Source organism: Caretta caretta, chromosome 14 (assembly GCF_965140235.1).
Source record: "Caretta caretta isolate rCarCar2 chromosome 14, rCarCar1.hap1, whole genome shotgun sequence".
NCBI classification, from domain to species: Eukaryota; Metazoa; Chordata; order Testudines; family Cheloniidae; genus Caretta; species Caretta caretta.
The window spans coordinates 23570257-23595088 of NC_134219.1; the positions used below are offsets into that span (position 1 = coordinate 23570257).

Sequence of the window (24832 nt, forward strand, 5' to 3'; positions counted from 1 at the left end):
AGCACCGGCCACACTGCACTGGTGAGCCTGTCATCTCCACCCGTGGACCCGGGCCACCTGCTGACCCCACACAAAGGCTGCAAGTGACCACTGGGACTATCATCACTCAGGCTACCCTGCCATACCCCAGAGGTGGGTGCCTGCTGCTCTCCCCGGTGCTTGGTATGGTTCCCTGTCATACCTTAGCATAGGCCAGGCTAGATCCTGTCCTTGCCCCTGCTTGAAGCCAGTGGGACAGACCCAGTTCAAAGGGGGTCAATGCTACTACTGGCCTGGCAGTAGCACCACTCCTGCCCTTGGTGCTTGCCCTTGGTCCTAACACAGGTGGCCCAGCAGAGAGAGAGGGGCAAACACCATCCTCTGAACTGTCTTGGGGGGGGGGGGTGATGATGGCCTGCAACACCCCATCCTCCGCCAGGCCTCAGCTGGACTGAGAGAAGGGCGGGGAGGTGGGAGAGGAAGGGCTGTGGCTGAAGGGGTGATGTAATGGGGAGGGGAAGGGTGATGGGAGGGGGAGGGGAAAGTCTTGTGGGGGAGGGAAGGGAAAAGGAAAGGGGAGGGGTGATGTGATGGGAAGGTCCTGTGGGGGAAGGAGAAGGGGTGATGTGAGGGGGGAAGGGAAGAGGGGAAGAGTGGTGTGTGGGGGGAAGGTCCTGAGGAGAAGGGGGAAGGGTGATGTGATGGGCAGGGGAAGGTCCTGCGGGGGAAGGTAAGGGAAGGGGGAGGGGTGGTGTGAGGGGGGAAGGGCCTGCGGGGGAAGCGAAGGGGGATGGGCAATGTGCTAGGGAGGGGAAGGTCCTATGGAGGAAGGGGGAGGGGTGGTGTGAGGGGGAAGGCTTGTGGGGGAAGGAAAGGGGGATGGGCGATGTGATGGGGTGGGGAAGGTCATGTGGAGGAAGGGGGCGGGATGATGCGAGGGGAGAAGGGCCTGAAGGGGAAGTGGAGCAGAAGAAGGGGAGGGCAGAAGGAGTCGGGCGGGTCCGGGCTGCAGTTCGCTCTCCCCTCCAGCAGGGGGCGCTGCGCTCTCCCCCTGCCCCTCCCGCTGCCGGCCCCTCTAGCCCGCGGGAGCCGTCTCCTAGCAGCAGCCCGCTCGCTGCCGAGGCCGCCGCGCGTGGTCCGTGGGGTCGGGCGGCAGCCGAGCCCGGCCCCCTGGGTAGGTGTCGGGAGGGGCGCGAGCGAGGGCCCGCCCGCGGCAGGTGCAGGAGGCGGGGCCACGCCCGCGCAGGTGACGCGTGCGCAGTGCGTGGCCGGGGTGAGCCCGTACGGCGCAGCGTGTGAAGCGCCAACCCCCAGGTACAGGACCAGGGGCGGGGGGCTGGTCTCTAGGTGCCTGCCCGGCGGGAGGGGAGGTCGCCCACGGATGAGGAGCCGTGGGGGGAGCCCCCACCCCCACCCGTGGGACCTGGCTGGCAGGGCCCCCTGTTCCTAGCCCAGAGTAGGCCCCTGGTGGCCCTGGCTGGCTGGCGGGGCTCTCCCTGGTGGCCCAGTGGCTGGGTTGACAATGGGCATTTGTCCCTGCAGAGCAGGGACATGGGGGGCAGCCGTGGTGCCCCTGCCCTGCCCTATGGGTGGGTGGAAGAGCTGCCATCACTCCGCATCTTACAACCAGGAATGGGGGGCTGGAGGGGGCCTCGAGAGGTAATCTCGTCTAGCCCCCCCACCCCCTTCCGCCGAGCCAGACCTAGTGACCCTGGACCATCCCTGATGGTGTTTGTCCAACCTGTTCTTAGAAACCTCCAGAGATCCGGCTCCAGAGAGGCTCGGGGTCCCCCGATGGCGTTGCAGCTTGACGACTGAGGCCTCGGACGCCACCCCACGTGCAGGAGGGGACCCCGGCGGCGGGGTCCTGGGCGCGTGGAGGGCCGGGCGCCCCCTCCGCACTTGCTCTGTGCCCTCCTCCCAGGCAGCTGGGAGGGGCCAGGGCTGAGGTCGGCGGAGGGGGGTCTCCTCCATCCGTGCTGGTCCGCTGCTGGGCCACCGTCGCACCATCCCCTCCGTGCTTATACCCGAGCCGCCCGCCCTCTCGGAGATGCTGCCCGCCTGTGCAGTCTGCCCCCGGTCGCTGGGACAGTTCTCCACACCGCTTCAGCGTGTGGGGAATGACAGGGACCGGGCCTTGGGCGACCAACACTGGACAGGGAGCTCAATGTGGGGTGTGCGGCCGGGATGGTGCATGCGGGGTGGACGCAAAAACGGCGGTGGCCCCAGTCATGTTTGCCTCCCAGGCACGCTGGGAAGAGAGGGAAACCCTGGATCCCTGGGAGTGGGGTGAGGCCTTGGCAGCAGCTTCCCAGTGTGCCTTCTGGGACGATGCCCCCCCGAGGTAATGCGGAGCCAGTTGGCGGGTGCCGGGCACCACTCCGCGTGCCGTCTGTCGCTCGCCTCCCTACCCCGTAGGCTGGAAGCGGCGGCGGGGGACAACCCAGAGGGATTGGAACCGTTTCCCTCACCCAGGAGCCAGGTATCTAGCACTCTCCGCGAGCCTCACGGTCCGTGGAAGGTGGTGGTTCAAAGACTTGTGTGGCCTGAGGCGGCCCATGGATGCCCATGAGGGGGCCCCGGGAAGGGCGGAAGGGGGACCACCGAGGAGGGAAGGACTCTGAGGATGCCCATGCGCCCCTCAGTACCCCCATGCCAGCCCCCCCCCGCCCCAACCGCCCCCGGTCCATGGGAAGCCCAGGAAGGAGAGGAGCTACCCTCCCTCCCTCTCTGCGTTGGGGCTGAAAGGCCGGGGCCTGTCTTGCCCCTTCCCGCCTCCACCCACCTGGACTCCCACCCCACGCTCTGCGAGGGGAGGGCGGAAAGGGCTGGGGTGTGGTCGGGGGGTCGGTCTGCATGTGGCTGCGGATTTTTTTTTTCGGGGGGAGGGGTAGCTCAGTGTTTTGAGCATTGGCCTGCTAAATGCAGGGTTATGAGTTCAATCCTTGAGGGGACCATTTAGGGATTGGGGGAAAAAATTGGGGACGGTCCTGCTTTGAGCAGGGGGTTGGACTAGATGACCTAGCAGGTCCTCAAGGAATTAATTCTGAAGCACTTAGAGGAGAGGAAAGTGATCAGGAACAGTCAGCATGGATTCACCAAGGGCAAGTCATGCCTGACTAATCTAATTGCCTTCTATGACGAGATAACTGGCTCTGTGGATGAGGGGAAAGCAGTGGACATGTTGTTCCTTGACTTTAGCAAAGCTTTTGACACGGTCTCCCACAATATTCTTGCCAGCAAGTTAAAGAAGTATGGGCTGGATGAATGGACTATAAAGTGGATAGAAAGTTGGCTAGATTGTCGGGCTCAACAGGTAGTGATCAATGGCTCCATATCTAGTTGGCAGCCAGTATCAAGTGAAGTGTCCCAAGGGTTGGTCCTGGGGCCGGTTTTGTTCAATATCTTCATTAATGATCTGGAGGATGGTGTGGATTGCACCCTCAGCAAGTTTGCAGATGACACTGAACTGGGAGGAGAGCTAGATACGCTGGAGGGTAGGGATAGGATACTGAGGGACCTAGACAAATCGGAGGATTGGGCCAAAAGAACTCTGATGAGGTTCAACAAGGACAAGTGCAGAGTCCTGCACTTAGGACGGAAGACTCCCATGCACCGCTACAGACTAGGGGCCGAATGGCTAGGCAGCAGTTCTGCAGAAAAGGACGTAGGGGTTACAGAGGACGAGAAGCTGGATATGAGTCAACAGTGTGCCCTTGTTGCCAAGAAGGCCAATGGCATTTTGGGCTGTATAAGTAGGGGCATTGCCAGCAGATCGAGGGATGTGATCGTTCCCCTCTATTTGACATTGGTGAGGCCTCACATGGAGTATTGTGTCCAGTTTTGGGCCCCACACTACAAGAAGGATGTGGAAAAATTGGAAGGAGTCCAGCGGAGGGCAACAAAAATGATTAGCAAAAAGAAAAGGAGTACTTGTGGCACCTTAGAGACTAACCAATTTATTTGAGCATGAGCTTTCGTGAGCCACAGCTCACTTCTCACGAAAGCTCATGCTCAAATAAATTGGTTAGTCTCTAAGGTGCCACAAGTACTCCTTTTCTTTTTGCGAATACAGACTAACACGGCTGTTCCTCTGAAACCTGTCAAAAATGATTAGGGGACTGGAACACATGACTTATGAGGAGAGGCTGAGGGAACTGGGATTGTTTAGTCTGCGGAAGAGAAGAATGAGGGGGGATTTGATAGCTGCTTTCAACTGCCTGAAAGGGGGTTCCAAAGAGGATGGATCTAGACTGTTCTCAGTGGTAGCAGATGACAGAACAAGGAGTAATGGTCTCAAGTTGCAATGGGGGAGGTTTAGGTTGGATATTAGGAAAAACTTTTTCACTAGGAGGGTGGTGAAACACTGGAATGCGTTACCTAGGGAGGTGGTGGAATCTCCTTCCTTAGAAGTTTTTAAGGTCAGGCTTGACAAAGCCCTGGCTGGGATGATTTAGTTGGGGATTGGTCCTGCTTTGAGCAGGGGGTTGGACTAGATGACCTCCCGAGGTCCCTTCCAACCCTGATATTCTATGATTCTATGATCCCCCAGCCTCCCTAGGGAGCCCTGGTCCGGTGCTTACCTGTGTGCCATATCCCTGTATAATTCTCCTTAGAACAGGAAACCGATTAGGGACTTGTGTTCCCAGTATCCAGCAGCAATAGTCTTGGAGTACGTCTGGGCCCGAGTCTGGTCTCTCTTTTGCACACAACTGTATAACTCTTTGATTAATAGAATTATTTCTGATTCACAGTGATGTAAGTGTGACCAGATTCACACACTGCTTCCTGATCCCAGCACCATAGAAATATTGTGTAAGTTGCTTACTCACATGCATTATCACTTACCAGTACAGAGTCTTTGTGCCATTCATTTACCATTTTGTCTTGGAAACCTTCATGCTGCCACTGTTAAACAAATAGTATATACTATGTTAATAGTTCTCCGTACTCTGAAATCTAAGTATACCTCCTTCTACAGTATCATTCTGCCCTGCTAGCTGCTGGGTGTGGAGAATTTAAAACATTTCCTGATGCATCTAATCCCCAGCAGAGCTACAGAAATATGTTGTCTCCTTTTTTAGGAAAATTCAAATGTGTGTACGGTGAGGATTTGTTAAAGGAAATTTCAGAGTTTACATGGAGCGCCAGGTATCATAAATCTATAAACAGTTTGAAAAGTGCTTCTGGCACAAAATACAATGAATTTGAGATGATTTTCCTCCTCGATGTAGAACAAAGTACGGTTAGTGGAGTTTTTCAAAAGTGTAGCTGCAAAACTGGCTAGATCACAAATACTAGATATGATGATAGCATTTCTTAAGTGTCTTTTAGCTCTATTATAATAAACTGAGGAATGGGGACAGTATCTGAACTTTGTGCTGTTTTGTTACCATTTGTTTTGTTAGAATTGGAAAAGGTACATAGAAGGGCAACAGAAATGATTTAAGTATATGGAACCACTTCCATATACGGAGAGATTAAAAAGACTGGGACTTTCAGCTTGGAAAAGAGACAACCAAGGGGGGATATGATAGAGGTTTATAAAATCTTGAATGATGTGGAGAAAGTGAATAAGGAAGTATTATTTATTCCTTCATGTACCACAAGGACCAGGAGTCACCCAATGAAATTAATAGGCAGCAGGTTTGTAACTAACTAACAAAAGCAGTTTCTTCTTCACACAACGCACAGTCAACCAGTGAAACTGCTTGCCAGGGGAGGTTGTGAAGGCCAAAACTACAATGGGGTTTAAAAAAGAATTAGATAAGTTCATGGAGGACAGGTCCATCAGTGGCTATTAGGGCCTTACCAAATTCAAGGTCCATTTTGGTCAATTTCATAGTCCTAGGATTTTAAAATCAGTAAATTCCATAGTTTCAGATGTTTACATCTGAAATTCCACTATGTTGTAACCATGGGGATCCTGACCCAAAAGGGGGCCATAGGGGGTCACAAAGCTGTTGTAGGGGAGGGTCACTGGATTGCCACCCTCACTTGTGCATTTCCTTCAGAGCTGGGTTCTGAAGGCTGGCACCATGGAGCTTCCTGCAGCTGGGGGAGGTACCCAGAGCTGGGTCTGATCTCCCCCCGAGAGCAGCTGTGCAGGGGAAGAGGAAATCCTGTCCCTCTGCAGCCTTGCTGGGACTAGCAGCTAGAGCCTGGTAGGAGTCCCCGGCTGGGGTGTCCCCAGCCCTGCCCCTCCCCTCCAATAGCTAGATTTTACGGAGGAGATTTGATTTCATGGTCCGTGACTCATTTTTCACAGTCGTGGATTTGGTGGGGCCCAACTATTGGATAAGATGGTCATGGATACAGCCCCATGCTCTGGGTGTCCCTAGCCTCTGACCCCCAGAAGCGGGGAGTGGACGAGGGGATGGATCACTCGATGGTTGCCTGTTTTATTTGTTCACCTCTGAAGCTCCTGGCATTGGCCACTGTTGGACGACAGGATACTGGGCTAGATGGACCCAGTATGACTGTTCTTATGTTTCATCTGGACTAATATCTCTTATGTCTGTAACTTGAAGTCTTTAAACTATGATTTGAGGACTTCAGTAACTCAGCCAGACGCTAGGGGTCTATTACATGGGGGAGGGGGGAGATTCTGTGGCCTGCAATGTGCAGGAGGTCAGACTAGAGCTAGATGATCACAATGGTCCCTTCATACCTTAAAGTCTATGAGTCAAACCTCTTTTTGTGAGCTCACTTCATTTTTAAACTTTCAATTTAAACATTTCAGAGCTTGGCATTTGAACTGCCAGGCTTATAAGTAGTGAAATATTTGACACTTTCTAAAAAGCCTGTTTCTCTTCTAACTTATTATTTATGAAATACTCAAAAAGGGTTTGTTTTTGTGTCTTCTTCCTTTTCAGGTCCCATTCGAAAAGCATGCAACTGAAGCCATGAGTACAAATAAACAGTGGGATGTTAACAAAGCGCTGGCTGTTGCCAGCCTCTTCCATTTTTTTTACAGTGCAGGAAACGCCTGTGTCATTCCATTTTTAACTCTTTACTTCCGGCAGCTGGGGTTGACAGCCCCTTTAGTAGGTATTATCATAGGAATTAAGCACTTGATATCATCTCTCTGGGCTCCACTATGCTCCTACTTTGCAAAGAGCCACAGTAAAAGGAAAGTTCTCATTACTGGATCATTGCTGTGTTCAGTGGGAACCGGTTTGCTGCTTACACTTGTCCCACCCTTGAGCAAGGATGTCATGTACAAATATTGTAATATAAGCCAGCAATCAAGTAGCTTACTGAATGCAGTAGAGGTGCCTGACATGAGTCTGAACAATCTGAGTGCTGTAAATCCCAATACTGTTACCAATAAAGAAATGGTATCTGCAGAAACACTAAGAACAGCTACAAATGTTTTGGTGATGAGTGGAAAGCCACCGCTGACAAGTTCAGCTTTCCAAGAATTGTTTACCTTTATGGATGCACAAAAGAAGAATGGTGAAAGAACTGGTGAAGTGGGCACAACTGCAGACCTTTACCATAATAGGCCTTCTGGCAAGATAGCTTCTATGAATGCAATTAACCAGATGATACAAGAACTTGAGACACTTGCTTCAAATGAAACACAAATCCGTAGGCTTGAGAAGGAAAGCAAAACTCCAGAGGTTGAGCTGCTGAATGTGAATGGTAACCCTGAGAAAAACCTTTCTATTGGTGGAAGTACTGAATTTTCTTTATTTCAAACAAACCCTCACCCTGCTGGTCGAGCTTCTTATGTTTTTGAGACTCTGTCGAGTCACCCTGAGAAAGTTCGGGATGTCAACTTTGAGCTCCTACAAGATATTAACTTTCTTGACCGTGAGCACCAGATTTTTCTCATGGTGCTAGGTGCTGTTGTGTTTTGGGAGCTGTTGGCTGCTCCTCTCGAATGGATGGTTGATGACAGTCTTTATGAATATCTTGACTTTGTTGACGCAACTGACAGATATGGGAAGCTTTGGGTTTGGAGTTATTTGGGTGCATCTGGAGGAGCCTGCAGTATCACCATATTTGTGGATCAGTTGAACTGCTTCCTCAGTGCTAAAATCTCTCGTCTCTCTGTGCACTTCTATGGCTATGCTGTACTGATCACACTCACATTGCTCATCAGTGTCTTTCTTCCTATCCATGTTTCCAAGAAAACAGAGCATGTGAACAAAACTGTCAAAGCTCTGAACCTCATTGGAAGTGATGGCCGAACAATTCTCTCTGCTGTCACCGTCTTCCTTACAGGAGTCATTGGATCTACTGTGCAGAATTTTCTCTTCTGGCAAATGCAGGACCGAGGCAGTAGTGAATTATACATGGGTCTCTCAGTGGCTATTGGACTGATTGCTGAAATTCTGCTTTATATCTTCAAAAGCAAGTTACTAAGGGCTCTCTCAAGTAGTGGTACTGTTGCACTGAGTTTAGGCTGCCTTTCAGCACAGCTTCTGTACTATTCGTTCCTGTGGAATGCGTGGTCAGTACTGCCTACTCAGATGTTGTGTGCCTTCAGCAACGGTGCCTTATGGTGGGCAGTTAATATGTTGGTTGACGATGTAGCCAGTCCTGGGACGGAGAGAGCTCTGCACATTGTCCTCCAGGGCCTCTCACATGGTTGTGGAGCTACCGTGGGAAGCTTTGCAGGGGGATTTGTTGTGAGCAACTTTGGCTTGGCAGTTCTGTACAGGGCATGCTCTATAAGTTTGGCACTGTGGTTAATCTTGTTCCTGATAGTCCAGTCTAAGTTGCCTCGGCAGAAAAAAATTAATTATTCTCGTCTCCTGGCTGCAGATCCTAGTGATGAGAGTGACTCAGACGAGGAGAAGGAAAGGGACTGGCTAGTGAAAGCTATGAAAGATGAGAACTTCAATAGGAATTGGTAACATAATCACATTTGATCAGCTAATCTGCAGTAGAACAGATTCAGAGTGTAAAGATGAAATTATTAGGCAAGAGGGAAGGAAATGCCCAGGAATGACTAATAATTCCTAAGTGGTGGAGTATACAGTGTACATATTTGCTTGGAAAGCCATGTATAAAAACTATGTTTTATAAATCTTTTATTTTCTTAAGATTAATTTATAGTAAATATTTGTAGCATTTTTTAACTTAATCATTATGTTTCCTAAATCCAAGTGGAAGGCCTTTTGAGATATGCATTTGCTAAAATAAATAGATCTCCTAAGTCCCAGGACGCTGCTGTAACCACAGTGCTATCCTTCCTCTACCTGGACTCTGTGCAGACTGCATCTCCATATTAAGGGTAGAGATGGATAGAGCCCCATCTTTTATATCTTTCAAAAGATAGCTGCTACCTGCTTTATTTTGTGCAAATTAAACATGGCACTTTTTACACCCCTTTGATTGGGGTCAGTTTGGGCAACGTGTGTTTTTAAAGTACATTATTCAGTGCCTTTGGACAGGAATATATCTGCAGTTCTCAGGGGCTGGTAAATGAGTAACTTTAAAGAACCCCTGAGATTTGTCCAATTATAATCTCAAAAGCATGCAAATGCCAGCATAGTTTTCTTCATAGGCACCTACAAAATAAAAATGATTTGGCTGACCTCACCAAAATGTCCATATTAGACTTTATTAAAAATGGGCCATGAGTCTTTTTGCCCTTCAGGCTAAGGTTGAGTGTAGTGCCAGTGTAGTAGTTATATTGTCTTTCAAAAGTTTACATTCTTCCTTTGCAGACGGATGAGGTTTAATACTTAGTGGGTGTTTAGATATAGTTTGCTAGTTCATGCTTAAAGTTTTACAAACCATGAGAGTGGTAGCTGCAAGCAAACTAAATATTTTGGCACATTTAACATGCAATAGAAGCAGGGCTCATAAAAGAGCTGTAAATAAAATAATATGCACTTGGCTTAATTAATGTTTGACCTAACACCTTCCTAATTCAGTAGGAAGTGGCACAGAAGCGACCAGCAAGAAAAGGGGATACCATTGAGTGGTATTTTGTTGCTAGTTACACATCAGTAACTACTGATCTGTATGTCAGTCATTTCAACCCAATAAGCTGCCTTCAACTTGCTGGCACAAATCCACTTTGCCTTGCAGCATACTGTACTAGAAATGCTTTATATAGAGAATTGTCTTAGTGCCAAGAATAGCTACAAAACTTACGTTATCTTGTCCATCAGAAGGAAAAAAAAAATGTTACTATCTTATAGGAATTCAAACCAAACAAGCTGGGAACAATTTTAGTGTCAAAATAGTTTGCATCTCAGCCCTATTATCGCGTGATACCTCATCAGCAAGTGGTGGTCAGTAGTACTTAGCACTAATTATCTTTTAACTTTAAAAAAAAAAGTATCTGACAGAAGCCATAAGTAAAATAAAGAAATTGTGAGTACATTATTTAAAGGGACAGCATCTGTTAGACACTCTGATACATGGGGATGTTTAGATAAATAGAACTTAAATTTGGCTCAAAATTTAGTAAAATCAGGCTTTTGTAAAACCTCAGACCAATGGAAATGTACATTTTTAAAGTCCAGTGAAAACAGGTTTTTTTTAATCAGAAACAGTCCCCTTCAGTGGTTGAAACTCTAGATTTTACAGCACAAAAATCTGGAAGTGAAACTGACTCAGGGCTCGTCTACAACAGACATTAACTACGTCTGTTTCTACTTAAATCTGTGCAACACCTTTGTGTAGACACTTCCCATCCCTTTCTCTGGTTGAGGCTGTGTCTATCTCTCCAGTACTCCCTTCCCCAGCAATGAACAGTGAGGGCAGTGTGCGGAATAATAGGTGATTCTCCTGCCCTTAAGAGGCTCAACTTGCTGGTTCGACAGCATCCCCAGGCCCTTCCACCCACCAAAGCAAGGGACAAAATTTAATTGTCCTTGACATTCACTTAACACCTTTTAGTTGGTTTTTTTTAGCTGTAATTCCATTTGCTTTAGTTGGCTTCTGTCATATCCCTAGCATTCTTTGAACAACTATGAACCTTGTCAAGGCTTTTAATGATATTAGGACTCAAAAAACAACAACCCCATGTCAACTAAACTGCCATTGTGTAGAGTACGTATTCACTCTCGTAAAATAAGTGATGAATGGGTACGCTTGGTGGATTTAGAAATACACCCGCATCAACAACATGTACTTAGATCACCTACTAATAGACCAAAATTATTAATGAAATTCCTGCATGGATGTTTTCCTGTTTCACTATCATTTATTGTTATTAATAGGAGTGTCATATGTAAGATATGGGAGCTAACTGTCATGCTCTACTTGGCACTGGAGAGGTCAAGTCCAGTACTATGTCCAGTTCAGGGCACCACACTTTAAGAAAGATGTGGACAAATTAGAGAGAGTCCAGAGGAGAGCAACAAAAATTATAAAAGCTTTAGAAAACCTGACGTATGGGGAAAGGCTAAAAAAACTGGATGTGTTTAGTCTTGAGAAAAGAAGACTTGGGGGCGGTCGCTGGGGGGACCTGATAAGTCTTCAAATATGTAAAAGGTTGTTAAAAGAGGATGGTGAACAATTGTTCTCCATGGCAACTGAAGGTAGGACAGGAAGTAATGAGCCTAATCTGCAGTAAGGGAGATTTAGGTTAGATATTAAGAAAAAAATTCGAACTATAAGCATAGTTAAGCTCTGGAATAGTCTTCCAAGGGAGATTATGGAATCCTTGTTTTTTGAGGTTTTAAGATCAGATTAGATTGATTTTGGTAGGCAAGGCCTCAGTCACTAAAATCAGCAGATTGGTTGTGTAAGAAGATGTCAACATAGTCACTTTGCTGACCATAACTAATCTTTAAACTCTGCAGAACATTACACAACTCTGATTCAAATAGCCAGAATTTGAATAACTGGTTGCATCATCTTATGTTTTTATTTTTATCACTGAAACCTAAGAAAATTACCTTCTTCACCATTCTAAGTTCTAGCTTTTTCATCTGTGTCCTATACAAACCTTGTAACCAGAGCTGTGTGCAGCAGGGTGGCTTCATTTCACAGTGTGATGCTGAAACTTTTCCTTTAGTTTCTATTCATGTGTGGTTCACATTTTCTGAGATTTCCTTAAAGTTGCACGTTCCAACAGAACTACAATCTCAAAGCAAAACTCAGGTGAAATTGTAAATTTTTCATGCTTTTGATTCAGAATTGTAAGAATTGTCCTGGGTGCTCCAAAATGATTCCGTGGACTCAGGAAACCTTTCCACAAAGCTTTTTTCACTTGAGTTTGTAATGAAATATAAAGCCAGGTGAGTTTCTAGAAAGGATTTCAGGTTTTGTAATGTATACTTGCCCCAGCTCTGCTTGTAACAAATAGATCTCTTCTAGTCCATTACCTTAGGGTGGCTCCAGTTAGCTGTAACTTCACAAAAATGTCAGATATTTTCAGCAATGTTCTATTACAAATAGGAATATTTGCATGTTCCAAAACTTAAAATCTGGAGCTCTCCTGAATCTGCCCCCTTTTATCATGGAATATGCTGCCTTTCAGCAGTAAGACTTTCCATATTACTTTACCAGTAAAAATGCTGCTCATTCTTTTTGCCTGTCTCTGAAATATACGCTGTTCTGAGGGCTGTGTGAATGGTGTGCTCCAAATCAGATTTAAGCTCTTGGAAGAGTGAAATAAGATTGGAACTCGATATTGAATTGCTAATGTTGCAAATTCTCCAGATGGTACCTTCTGTAGACTTTATAATTGAAGATACCTTGTACACACTTTGAGATATTAAGCAAGTATTGACTCTTGAATAGGTGAACATGTAGGGAACTAACCCAAGAGATAAATATTGACTGAGACAGATATCAATATTTACCCTGAGAATTCTTGGAGCTTATTAAACATGAAGTCAGCATACAGTATATATTGCTACATTCATTCAAAAAGACATATTTTTAAAGACCCAGTTTCTACTTGTTCAGGGGCAGAGACTAAGTCTTCCTATGTGTGTGTGTGTACATTGCATAGCTTAACTGGCCTCAATCCTCATTGGGACCTCTGGGCACTACTGTAATACAAATACTGTTACTGTGCCCAAAGTCAATGATGCATACAAATTAGGTAAAGAAATGCCTAAAATGCTAGTAGTTTGTGACCCAAGAATAGAGGCTAGATTGAGGCACCTTTACAAATTTAATCTTAATATCTTCATTTGTAATATTTAGAAATTTTTCTGCTATGGCTATGGATTTCTAGTATAACAGTTTGCTTTCTTCATCTATTCTAACTTCCTTCTTCTAGGGTTTCTATAGTGACGATCACTCTAGTATCTAAAACTACTCCCTCCCAGTCTAACGGGGAGATAACGTTAGATGGCTAGTGAAAAAGTATAGTCCTGTGATCCAGCCAGCCAGGTAACAGAACTTTGTGTATGTGGTTTGATTGGACATAGAATGAATTCAAAAACATCTTGTAATTTGACCTCTGAGCCAGTCATGTTACTGTTGTTTGCATATGCAATCTAATTATTAACGATGATTCCAGAGTTCCCTACTGTTGATCCCTATGGAGTTAAGCAATAGAAAACAGCTGAATTATCACATGACTTGTCAAGTAATCAGGAGCCAAACATTTATTTTATAGTTCTTCCACAAGAATAGGATTTCAGGTTCACCAAACTGAAAAGAGCTGGTAAAACCTGGATGTAGGAACCTAGATTTTGCAGGTAACCATCACTGCCTTGTGTTGCCCAGTGATATATTTGAATGTGATCATAGGCAGAAGTTTAACAATGTGGCGGTTAATTGACAGTACATGGCCCTTGCTTCATCATGGAAGCATTTTTGAAGGCTTTGATTCTTGTGTATTTTGTTGTGTGCGCTTGGCTCTATATGAAAATTTCTTATTGTCTGCTCAAATAATTGCCTTTTTAAAGAGCTCTGAATCACCATGTCTGTCTTAATGTTTTCCCACCTGCAGTTTAATCTTTTTGGCATTTGTCAGCATATCTCAAATACCATAGAGACTGTGTTACTGTTTTCTTGAACTGGGCAATGCACTTTAATATTAAGCTTTTAATATATGTACCCTTTCTACTGGATATCAATGTACATGCACCTTTTGGCTTTTTATAGAAATAACTATGTACAGAGAAATAGTTGGGCTTTTAAGACATATTATTCAGTTACACTGGAAGTGTTGCTATTAGTAAATCAGTTCTTATGCAGCCTAATGTTAAAATCCTTTTAGAACAGGGTCCATTAAAGACTTTTAGCCTTGAATTCTAGGACTTAAGAAGGCTGTGCATGTAGTCAGACTTACACCTTTATACTTGAGAATTGATTTGCACAGGGCATGCTGACTGGAACATAAATGTGCTGGCCTGCTTGCTACTTGACTTCCAACCTTACCATGTGGAACGTCCAACACATCTGAATGTAACTTTTTCATTTGAAATTACTTCTGCCGTCCGTTTTGCAAAGTGATTTTATTTGATGATGATAGCGTGTACTGTGGAGCAAACTGACCTTCATGCTTTAATTGGATCATAAACTCAGCCATGTGATTCTTTAACTGTTGCTAGATTAAATCCTGTATTTTTAGTAGCACAGTATAAATGTCTAAAACATTCTCATTTTGGCCAATAGTGATTTACATTCCTGAAGAAGAGAATATCCCTGTAAATATTCAACTCTTCTGTTGATCAAACTGTTTACACTGTTGTTTTTCCCTGCAATGCAGAGCAGTGAAAACAAATCTGAGGTGATTCTCATTGAGAGCTCACAAATGGGTTTTATGGCAGATGATCTTCATTTAATGAGTTGAGTCACAGTCAGATGCTGGGATTCTTTTACATTTTACATGTCTAATTGAGGTACAATAATTAGCGGCTTGATTTTAAAAACAAATTGAAGTATAAATAAACCAACAGGTGTTTGTACTTGTACAGGAAACAGCCATTTCCTGCCTTTGCAGAGATTTTGTTTGCCTCATTAACAATAAATGATTTGACCAAAAGTTGAAAAGTACAGTGCAACTCCTAAAAACTTTTAGTGCATGAACTAGGAAGCCCAAGGTACTCCTTGGGCTGAACAGCTCATGAAAATACTGAGGTTATATATTTTCCAAAAAACACAATCTCGTCAACTGCCAGATATTGCATTCCTTAATGCCCTAAATTACTGCATTAATACAGTGCAGGTGATGGTACTGTATTTGCAAATCATTGATTATTAAGAGGGGGAAAAGGTATTCACGTCAACTGCTGTGAATAATCACAGGTCATCCATGCTGGGTTCTGCTGCTGTCTTTCAATTTGAAATCAACATTTCCAGAATCCTCTGCCTTTCATAAACACTTCCTCATTTGTCATCTGTATATATTTGCACTGAGTTTACAAGCAGAATAAATACCTTTTTAACTAATCAGAAATGTTGTGTTGTTTAAAATCCTTGACTGACTTAAGACTAGCTGTTTCTCTTTGCTCTTAGTTATGGGTGACTTGGTATTTCTGGTTTACTTCCATGACTTGTGCCCTTGGAACCTGTGACCACCTCATGACTTCTAATGGTTATCATTGCAGCCATAGGGTTGTGTTTTCTCTGTGGGTGAAGTTCGCTCATGGTATTTTGGAGTCAACCACAATAGTATTTAAAATAATTAAAAAATCCATCTTTCCAGCTGAGCAGAGGGTCAGTGTTATGCTGGCACTGGGCACCACTCCATCCCATACTGAGCTGTACGGCTCCTGGGTGGGATTATCAAAAGCACCTACATGACTTTCACTGTCAAGAGAAAGTGAACAGGAATAGTACACCTGAGTCATTTAAGATGCTTTTTAAAATCCCAGCCCATGACAGGTCTCATCTTCAAAATCTCACTGCAGCCAATGGCAGCTGTGGTCAGTGTTTTCAAATGTAGGCAAGTAACTAGGAGGTCTCAAGCCCCTGCAGCTCCTATTGGCACGGATGGGCGTGCAGCACCTCTGAGAATGTAGACACTTATCTATGTGTCTAAATATGTATTTAGGTACGTGACTTTTGGGCACTTGGGTTTAAAAATATTCCTCCTAACTTGGTAACACTGCATCTGGATCGGGATCACTGAATCTATTCCTGTGATGGGGCCTTGTACCTGTAGGACAGATCATTTCACCCTCTTGTGCCTCAGCAGTACGTGAAGCACCTTCTGCGGCACTGCTTCAGAGGGGAGAGCACACTGCCTTCTCTTTCCCCTTCACCTGCACGTTTGCTGTTGTCGTGTTCATCTTTCTCTGCCTCCCTTAAGAGAATGGCGGTCTCTTTCCTCAAGAGCCTCCATCCAATGGTTTCTCCAGATGAAACAATCCATTACAATTCAATTTACATTCAACTAAACAAAAGTATTTCTTGGAATAAAAAAGAGTTTGATACTAAATGCCTGAAATTTAGCTGTAATGGATGTTTTCTTGTCTACATCTACCGATTTATTCACTCAAGCTTTTAGTCCTCTCAAACACTAATGGAGGACTAATTACACTAATGTAATAGCTCACAATATTCTTGAGAGCTAGGTCAGTATTCTCTGTGCTTTACAGAGGGGAAGTGAGAGACACAGAGGTGAAGCAATTAAACGAAGGCCACACAAGGAGTCTCTGGAAAAGCCTGGAATTAAACCCACGTCTTGTGAGATCCAGTCCAATACTAGATCATCCTTCCCTCACTCTTAAGTTAGAGAATATTTATAAAATGCTAACACATCTTCTTTCTGCACATCTCTGTTTCTTGTACTGAGGGTCATGCGCCTCTGGGAAGGAATGGTTCCCAGAACACCAGCTTACCTATTGATACTCCCCATACACACACCTGCCTTTGAGGTGCATTGTAAATGTTAACACCAGCATTTGATTATAAGAGCCTCCCTTGTTGAACTTGGCTGGGACACACAAGCAGAATTCCCTTGTTTCCTGTTTTTAATAATAATAAAGTGCCTTCATTTTAAATACATCTTTTGGGCTTTGTCCTCCCTTGTCCAAACAGAATGTTGGGTCTTTCCTAAACTCTAAGTTAGCGTAAGAAAAAATACTTTCCAGTGTGGCATTACCTAGGGCGGAGGTCGGCAACCTATGGCACACGTGCCAAAGACGGCACGCGAGCTGATTTTTAATGGCACGCTGCTGCCTGCCTGGTCCCGGCCCCGCTCAGCCCGCTGCTGAACCCAGGCCAGCAGCAGGCTGAGCAGGGCCGGCGGCCGGGACCCTGACAGGCAGCAGCGTGCCATTAAAAATCCTGCCTGCCCTGGCCCGCTCTTCTCCACGTGGCCCCCCCCCCACCCCTGCAGGGGCAGGGTGAAGAAGCTTGGTCCTGCTGGCTGCTGCTGCAGGACAGGCAAGGTCCCCTCTCACTGGCCTCTTCCCCCAGCGTGCTGGGTCCCTGCCCCTTCTCCTCTCCCTCCCTGCCACCAATCAACTGATGGCCCTTGCGAGGGAGGGGGAGAAGCGGAGCTGCAGCGCACTCACTACTCTGGGGAGGAGGCGGAGATGAGGTGGGGACGGGGCCTTGGGGAAGGGGAGTGGAATCAGGGCATATCCCTTCCAGCCCCCTGCCGTGAGCCGCTCTGGGCAGGGGGCTGGGAGCAGCCCCACGACCCTAGCCCACACCCCCAGCCCTCTGCCCTGACCCCTGCACCCCCCTCACACACACCCCAGCCTCCTGCCCTGATCCTTGCACCCCCCCACGACTCCAGCCCTGACTCCAGCACCCCTCACACATACCCAGAACCCCACACCTCATGCCCTGACTGCTGAACCCCCTCACATGCCCCCAGCCCTCTGCCCTGACTCCTACACCCCCCACACATACCCAGCCCCCCCAAGCCCTGACTCTTACACCCCCCACATTCCCATCCCCACCCTGAGCACCAAACAGGAGCTCCAGCACCACCCCCACCACATTCCCACTTGCACCCCTTGTACCAAATGGGAGCTGCCCAGGTAAGCACTCCACACCCCAACCCTGAGCCCCCTCCCTCATTCTAGCTCCTGGCCAGACCGTACACCCCAACCCCCAGCCTGCTCCTTCACCCCCAGCCCTGTGCTCAGTGCACTCCCACCCTCAGCTCAGTGCAGAGAGAGAGAGGAAGAGAATGGGTTAGAACCAGGGAGAAGGTAGGTATCCACTCTATGTGGGCAGGGCCGGGATCCCAGACTGGCAGTGGGCTGAGTAGGGCTAGCAGCCGGGACCCTGGCTGGCAACAGCCGGTGGATGGAACCCCAGACCGGCAGTGGGCTGAGCCACTCAGCCCACTGTCAGTCTGGGGTCCCAGCCACCAGCCCCGCTCAGCCTGCCGCCGGTCCCTTGCCAGCCAGGGTCCCGGCCGCAGGCCCCGCTCAGCCTGCTGTCAGCCTAGGTGAATGGAACCCCGGGCCGGCAGCAGGCTGAGCGGGCCGGCGGCGTAAGATCAGCATTTTAATTTAATTTTAAATGGAGCTGCTTAAATATTTTGAAAACCTTGTTTACTTTACATACGATAATAGTTTAGTTATATTATATATATATATAGAGAGAGAGAGACTTCTAAAAACTGTTAACATGTATTACTGGCATGCGAAACCTTAAATTAAAGTGAATAAATGAAGACTCAGCAGACCACTTCTGAAAGGTTGCCGACCACTGACTTAGGGTATGAGCTGGACCAATGAACGGCTTTCCTCCCTCAGTTCTCCATCCTGGGGTGCCTTTTACACTGCTTTGCTTTCACACAGCATGTAAGTTACTCCCAGTTATGTTGTATGAGTGCTGTGGCCAGCCACTCATGAATTACACTGCAGAGCAACACCAGTAAATTCCCAGTCCCAGACTTCCCCCAGAAATGTACATCTTGTACTGCCTGGCTCTCTCCTGGACAATGCAAGCTCATATAAAGTCTGTCATTTTATTAATAGAAAGTGATATGCAGAAATCTTCTTATCCCAAATGGAGTTTCCCAAACACTTCATCCAAACAAACTGGTTTAGATAAAACAATAAAACTAATTTATTAACTACAAAAGATAGATTTTAAGTGACTACAAGTAATGAGGCATAAAAGTCAGAATTAGATCCAAGAAAATAAAAATAAAGCGTAACTAATACCTAACTTAACAAGCGAAGTGAATTCAAAGCAAAGATCTCTCTCACCACCTGTTTCAGAAGTCTTACTGGCTGAATTTCTTTCATTTTCAATCCCTCCCCCAGTCCAGTACTGCTTCCTTTGTTCTTAAAGTGTTATTGATGCAGTGGGTAGAGAGAAAGGGAGAGAGAATTTGGGTTGTCTGCTCTCCCTTCTTATAGTTCGAGAATCATCTCCATCTCAGGTTCAGGAGGCAGCAAGTCTGTGTGAATGGGAACCGGCAGCTGTTTCTTTGTCAAGATGTAGATTTTTGCCCATATCCTATTTCCTGCCAAAGAATGGCCACTTAATTGGGTGATGATCCATTTGATTTTGTTGACACCTGGCAGAAGCATTGGCTAGACTTTTGTTTCTGGGAACCTGGTTTGTGGCTGCTCCCCCAGACTAGAAACATGTCTTAGTAATACCATACAGAGGAATCTTATAACTTTACATGCAATATTCCCACACATATTTTACCAGGACAATAATGATCAGCAAATTACGAGTTTTCAAATGATACCTCACAAGGCATACTTTATACACAATTTATCATAGTCCTGCAAAAGGGGTGAACATAAGAGTGCAGACTGTCACATCCATATTTCTAATCAACTCTTTCCTGTATCACAATTAACTCCTAACCATTCCTCTGCAAGACAAAGTCCAGTCTAACTGTGGCAATGCAAGGTGCAAGCTTTCATTTTGTAGTCTAAAAACCCAGAGTTAAATTGTAAATATATGTCAGGCTGCCTCTATTAGTCTACATAGGAAATTGGTCTTTCTCATTGCTCTCTGAAAGTGTAGAACACAGCTCTACCAGAATTAGAACTGGTTGAAAAATGTTTTTTTTCCCCTTGTAGAAAAAAATTTTGGGCAAAAAATCAAACACTAGTCTTGATTCTGAAATCCTGCTGTGATGCCTCATCGGACTGGAGTTTGGGTACCTCATGTTCCCATTCTCCTCCTTATACTGGGCTCCCCACTTGGCCTACATTACTCCTGATTACACCATGGGTTTCCCTCTTGGTGAGGGGAGGTAGTGCATCATTCCCATCATGTGGCTGGCATGCATCAGGGAACGTGGAGTTCAGCTTGGGAGCCCAGCCTATAGAGAATGGGGGAATGAGGTAACTGAACTACAACTTCCATGAGGCACTGCCATGGGATTTTGGAATAAAAATATTTTGGGTTTGGGCCAAAAAACCACCATTTTTCTGGTTATCAGGTGTTCAGTTTTCCAAAAAAAAAAAAAATCAAAAGAATTTTCCAAAAAGCCAATCAATGCTTATTGCCAAAAAACTAATTTTGTAGAAAGCCCCTTTTTCTACAGAAAAACAGTTTTGCTGGAAAATTTTTGACCAGCTGTTATGGTTCCAGCGTAAGTTTTACCACTGAACTCTCATTCCCTCTCTCCATGGGCACCCTTCCAACTGAGTAGGACCTACACCTGTATTTCTTTCAGGGTCGAATTCCATGATTCAGCGCACCTTTAGGCTGAGTCCCTAAGTCACAGCACCCATATTCACCCGTGCTGTGTCCTCTGGGTTTTGGGCCCTGTTCTAGACTTCCTTTCTGCAGTATGAAAATGCAGTCTCTTCGAAATAAAGTATTTATTTATCCATAAGAACATAGGGATGAAAGGGTTAAAACAACAAAAGGCCTATACACCCATTACCTTACCTAAACCTGAACCTTTTCCAGTTTCAGTAGGTCCACTTGTCCTAATCATCCCACAGCTGCTGGGCAAGGCAGACTGTGCCCCTGCAGTGGCTGCCGTGGGCTCAGTGTGATTCTCTGTCAGTGTCTCACCCACTGAGTTACAACACCGTCTTTTGATCCATATCAAAATTCCTTTGCCTGTCCTGGGATCCCTGAACCTGGTCAATCTGATTTATGCATCTCTCCAAGCGGATCAGAGGCAGCCTTCCAGCAGTGGATTTGTCTGTTAAGACCTGCAATTGAGAGAGAATCACTATCTGCAGTCCTGGATTGCAAGCTATCACTTTAAAAGTGGGGAGGTTTCCTGATACTTCTTGCAGACCAGGGGGTTCTGTATCAAAGTGTGTGAGCAGCATCAGTCTGGAAAGAGTTAGCTTAAATCAATTAAGCTCTGCCTTAGAAAGCAGCTTGTTTTCTCTCTGTGTTATGGGGTTCATGTTTGTTATTATTCTGAATTTTACAAAATCCAGTAGTGTTACGCTGCAAAGTTCCAGAATATTTGTTTTTCTCTCACTTCTCTGGAGAGGTGTAAAACAACCCACAATTGAGGTAACTCTTTGCCCGCATGCACCAGACAACACAATAGTAATCACAGAGGCAGAAATACACACAATATTTATAAAATATAATACAAATTTCTCCTGTGTTCATCACACCAACTCTAGCCAGGATGATTATCCTTGTGTATGATGAGAGGTGGAGAACTGAAGTCCTCAGGGACTCTCATTGAAGTTTCTTAGCTCACATGTGTGGTAGCTTGAAGCAACAGGGCATCCAGATAGAGAGGCTGAGGACCAAGCAGTGGGATATGTACCTGTTGCTACTTTGTTTTCTGTGTAACACTCCTTTACATTTCTAGGAATCCACTGTCTTCAGGAGGCAGCTGCCATTTTGTTTTCAGTTCAGATGCATGTGCCACAGGAGACCCACACACTAGGGACTCCTTTCTTTTGTGTTAAAGCATAACCAGAGTTCTCGTGTTGGTGCTCTGAGAACTTAAAAGCAGATGAATGGCAAAATGGCTACTTATGGGTCTGTGAAGGGCCTCCAGATTAATGCAAAAGAAGAATCTGGCTAGAGTTGTGCTGTCTTTCCATGCAGATGCTGTTGAAGACAGTGGCATGAAAAGATCAGTTTTTTTAACTGTGCTGGGAAAGGTGCTTTTGGTAGCCACTAATGCCTACCATGTCCCACAGGACCCAGGCACAGTGAGGTTTAAGGACTTAGAGGAAGTTTATAAAGGTGTTGTGTGCTAAAATCCTAACAGGCCCATAGTTCTATCACACAAAATACATGATGGGCTCAGGGGTGGGACTGTAAGTGGCAAGAGCCTTCCTTGCTGTAAAGGCATGGGGAGGAACTGGGCAGCACGATCAGTACCTAGAGATCCCATTCGGAATCAGCAGGAAGCCTGGGGCCAGAGAACTCAAATGGGAAATCTGTGGGGATATGCTGGGAAACTTACAAGTGTAAGAATCTGGCCTGGGAGCAGCAAGTTAAATAGGAATCTGCAGGGAGGCAGCCAATCTTTAAGTTAGCCTGAGTCTTATGCTCTGCAAACCAGAGAGGCATCAGAAGCTGGTCACCTGCTGAAGGCACTGGATCTCCAGGAGACTGAAGGAGAAAGAGAGGCCCCAAGAGGGAGGTCACAGGCCATGCCGCAGTTTCCGGCCAATGTGAAGTTGGTGCTTGGGGAAGGGGCAGCGTGTGGAGACCCCCTGCTCCCCCCAGGGGCCGCAGGGATGTCCCATCCACTTCTGGCAGCGGCGCGGAGCCAGAGCAGGTAGGAAGCCTGCCTTAGCCCTGCAGTGCCGCTGGACTTGCTAGGAGGAGTTGATCAGCCGGGCCTGTGGACCCCCTGGAGTACCCTCGGGGACCCCCAGAGGTCGTCTGACCCCAGTTTCAGAAACGCTGGATTGGAAGGACTGTGAGCTGCATATGGAAGGAGTAGTCAACAGGCATGGGTACAGAAGCCAGCACACTTAGGGTATTTGTTACACAAGGCTTTTGGGGAGCGTACATGAGGGGCATTGGGCACTTAACGGATATACAGGAATTTCACAAATAAAGGGCAGGGACTGTTTTGTGTCGGTATAGCGCCTAGTGCAGTGAGGTTGGTCTGTGGCTGAGGCGCTGATTAATTATTAACAATAAATGAAGGTCGCCATAGCGTGAGGAGCAGTTGGGGTGGGAAGTGTCACAGAGAGACCTCGATGCCATAGGGTGATGGGTGGGGCAAATGAACTCGTTGTCTCTGACTGGAGTGTTACTGTACAGCAACAGAGAACAGATGATTTAGTGGTGGGATTTCTCTGGTTTCCTTCTGCCTTTTACAAAAATCCCTGTTTCTGTGTCAGCCTGACTCTCCACACAGTACTGCCTGACTTTCCTGCACATCAGCACTAGACTAAGAACCAACTGTGTTTTCTATTGCCTCGTGGGTAGAGCTGGTTGGGAATTCTTGGGCAAAACTTTTTTTTTTTTTTTTGGTTGGAAGGTGCTGATTTGTCATACCAGTTTTGATAAAAGTTTCCTCAAGTCGGGATGGAATTTCTGGTCAGAGAGACAGACAGCTTGAATGACTTTCCCATATTTAGTGTGGTCTTGTCCAGGGAGGAGATAACTCTGGAGTTGATAGCAGAATGGTTACTCCTTCACTCGGCCTCTGTTGGATGTGTCTTGAGGTGAGTGGTAGAAGTGTAGGAGCACAGGCTGACCCAGTGGTTAGGTTAGCTGGCATATTGGGAGACCTGGGTTCAATTCCTTGCTCTTCTACAGGGATCCTATGCTACCTTGAGAAAGCCACATGGGGGGAAGATTTTCAAAGTCACTTAAGCACTAAATTCCCATTGACTTTCAATGGACGGCAAGTGCCATTTGTGCCTTAAAAAATCTCCCTCTTTGTCTCTCTGTGCCTCAATTCCCCCTCTTTAAAGTATGGGATAATACCACTGCCCAACTTCACAGGGATGTTATGAGGACAGGTATGTTAAAGATTGTGAGGCACAGCATCATCGTAACAGGGGTCCGTCCTGTAAGTATAGAAAGGACTAACAGTGTTCAAGAAAGCTTCTTGTCCTTGCTTCCACCAGAGGGCGCCCCTCTGTCCGATAATGAACACTTACATCTCGCCTCCTGCTGCTTCTGGTCTATTTCATATCCGTGCAGCTTTGCAAAAGCATCTCAAAGGCTAATCATCAGACAGCAGCTGCCAGGCAGGTGTCAGGCTTCTCTTTTCTTTTTGGTTTGATCTCTCTCTCTCTTTTAATACATTTCTTTTCAAAGAGTGGGCTCTGGCTTCCCTCTGGAACTGGCTCCTAAGAAGTGCATCTGCCTGAGGAATTCTGGGCTCAGGAGGATTTGCTTTCTTCTTCTTTCTTTCTTTTCTTTTTTTTTTTTTTACGACACCTTTCTTAGGGTCTTATTAAAAATAAGAAAGGGGCTAGGATGGAAAAGGAGAGCAGGACGCCTACCCGCTATGGATCATTGGAGTCAACCAAGTGGACAGCTGCAGACCCAGCCAAAGGTGAGAGCGCTTTGCATGCATGTGGAGCAGCCAGGCATCCCCTGAGATCCCAGCTGATGAGAGAGCTCAGCCACCTCTCCAGGCAACGGACTCAAATCCGCACTCAATGCCTGCAGAGCCTGCTGATGAATAACATGCGGTCTGAGCGGGACCTCAGTCGGATTGGTCTCCTAGCTCCCTTCTCTATGTAGCAGGTGTGCTAGTGACTATGATGGGGGTACATAGCAATCACAGGGGAATGGGTGTTTAGAAATATTCAGTGCCTCTGATGGTTTTTCTTATCACCTTGAAAGTTTCACAAGGGTAAGTCAGGGACTTTCCCATCCTCCTCCCCTAGAGCTAAGGGGTTGTTGGTGGCACTGGGGGGGGGGGGGGGTCCTCTGGGTGCCTGCATAGCTCATTGGCAGGGTGAAGGCAATAGGAATTTTCAAAGCAGTCCTTTTCTGCTCAGCAGTAGGGATGTAATAGTGGCAGGCACTGGGGGAAGCAGGTGATCAGGCTCATGAGTAGGAAAACCTGGCTGGGAACCAAGAGTTCTCTGTTCATTCACAAAATCAACTCACACCAGCTCTTCCA

The 24832-nt window shown here is 46.4% G+C and overlaps 2 protein-coding genes across 6 annotated transcripts in view; both read left to right on the plus strand.

The window, feature by feature from the left end:
* The first annotated feature begins 1070 nt into the window (after positions 1 to 1070).
* MFSD6L (major facilitator superfamily domain containing 6 like) lies at positions 1071 to 15313 on the plus strand. 4 transcript variants are annotated; one of them, XM_075119371.1, is made up of 3 exons: positions 1071 to 1153; positions 4734 to 4794; positions 6855 to 15313. In XM_075119371.1, exon 3 carries the CDS (start codon positions 6885 to 6887, stop codon positions 8844 to 8846), a length of 1962 nt encoding a protein of 653 aa, XP_074975472.1. In that variant the 5' UTR covers positions 1071 to 1153; positions 4734 to 4794; positions 6855 to 6884; the 3' UTR covers positions 8847 to 15313. The 4 variants fall into 4 exon arrangements, with proteins under 4 accessions (XP_074975472.1, XP_074975473.1, XP_074975471.1 ...); XM_075119370.1 differs by having other exon boundaries at positions 1107 to 1293; XM_075119372.1 differs by lacking the exon at positions 4734 to 4794 and having other exon boundaries at positions 1073 to 1153.
* An 8574-nt stretch (positions 15314 to 23887) lies between these two features.
* LOC125621330 (bMERB domain-containing protein 1-like) overlaps positions 23888 to 24832 on the plus strand; it is a 61461-nt gene continuing 60516 nt past the window's right edge. For both annotated transcript variants that reach the window (XM_048818118.2, XM_048818117.2), the window contains exon 1: positions 23888 to 24256. In XM_048818118.2, the coding sequence (XP_048674075.1) occupies positions 24178 to 24256 (79 nt within the window). In that variant the 5' untranslated portion in view covers positions 23888 to 24177. The remainder of the gene's footprint in view (positions 24257 to 24832) is intronic.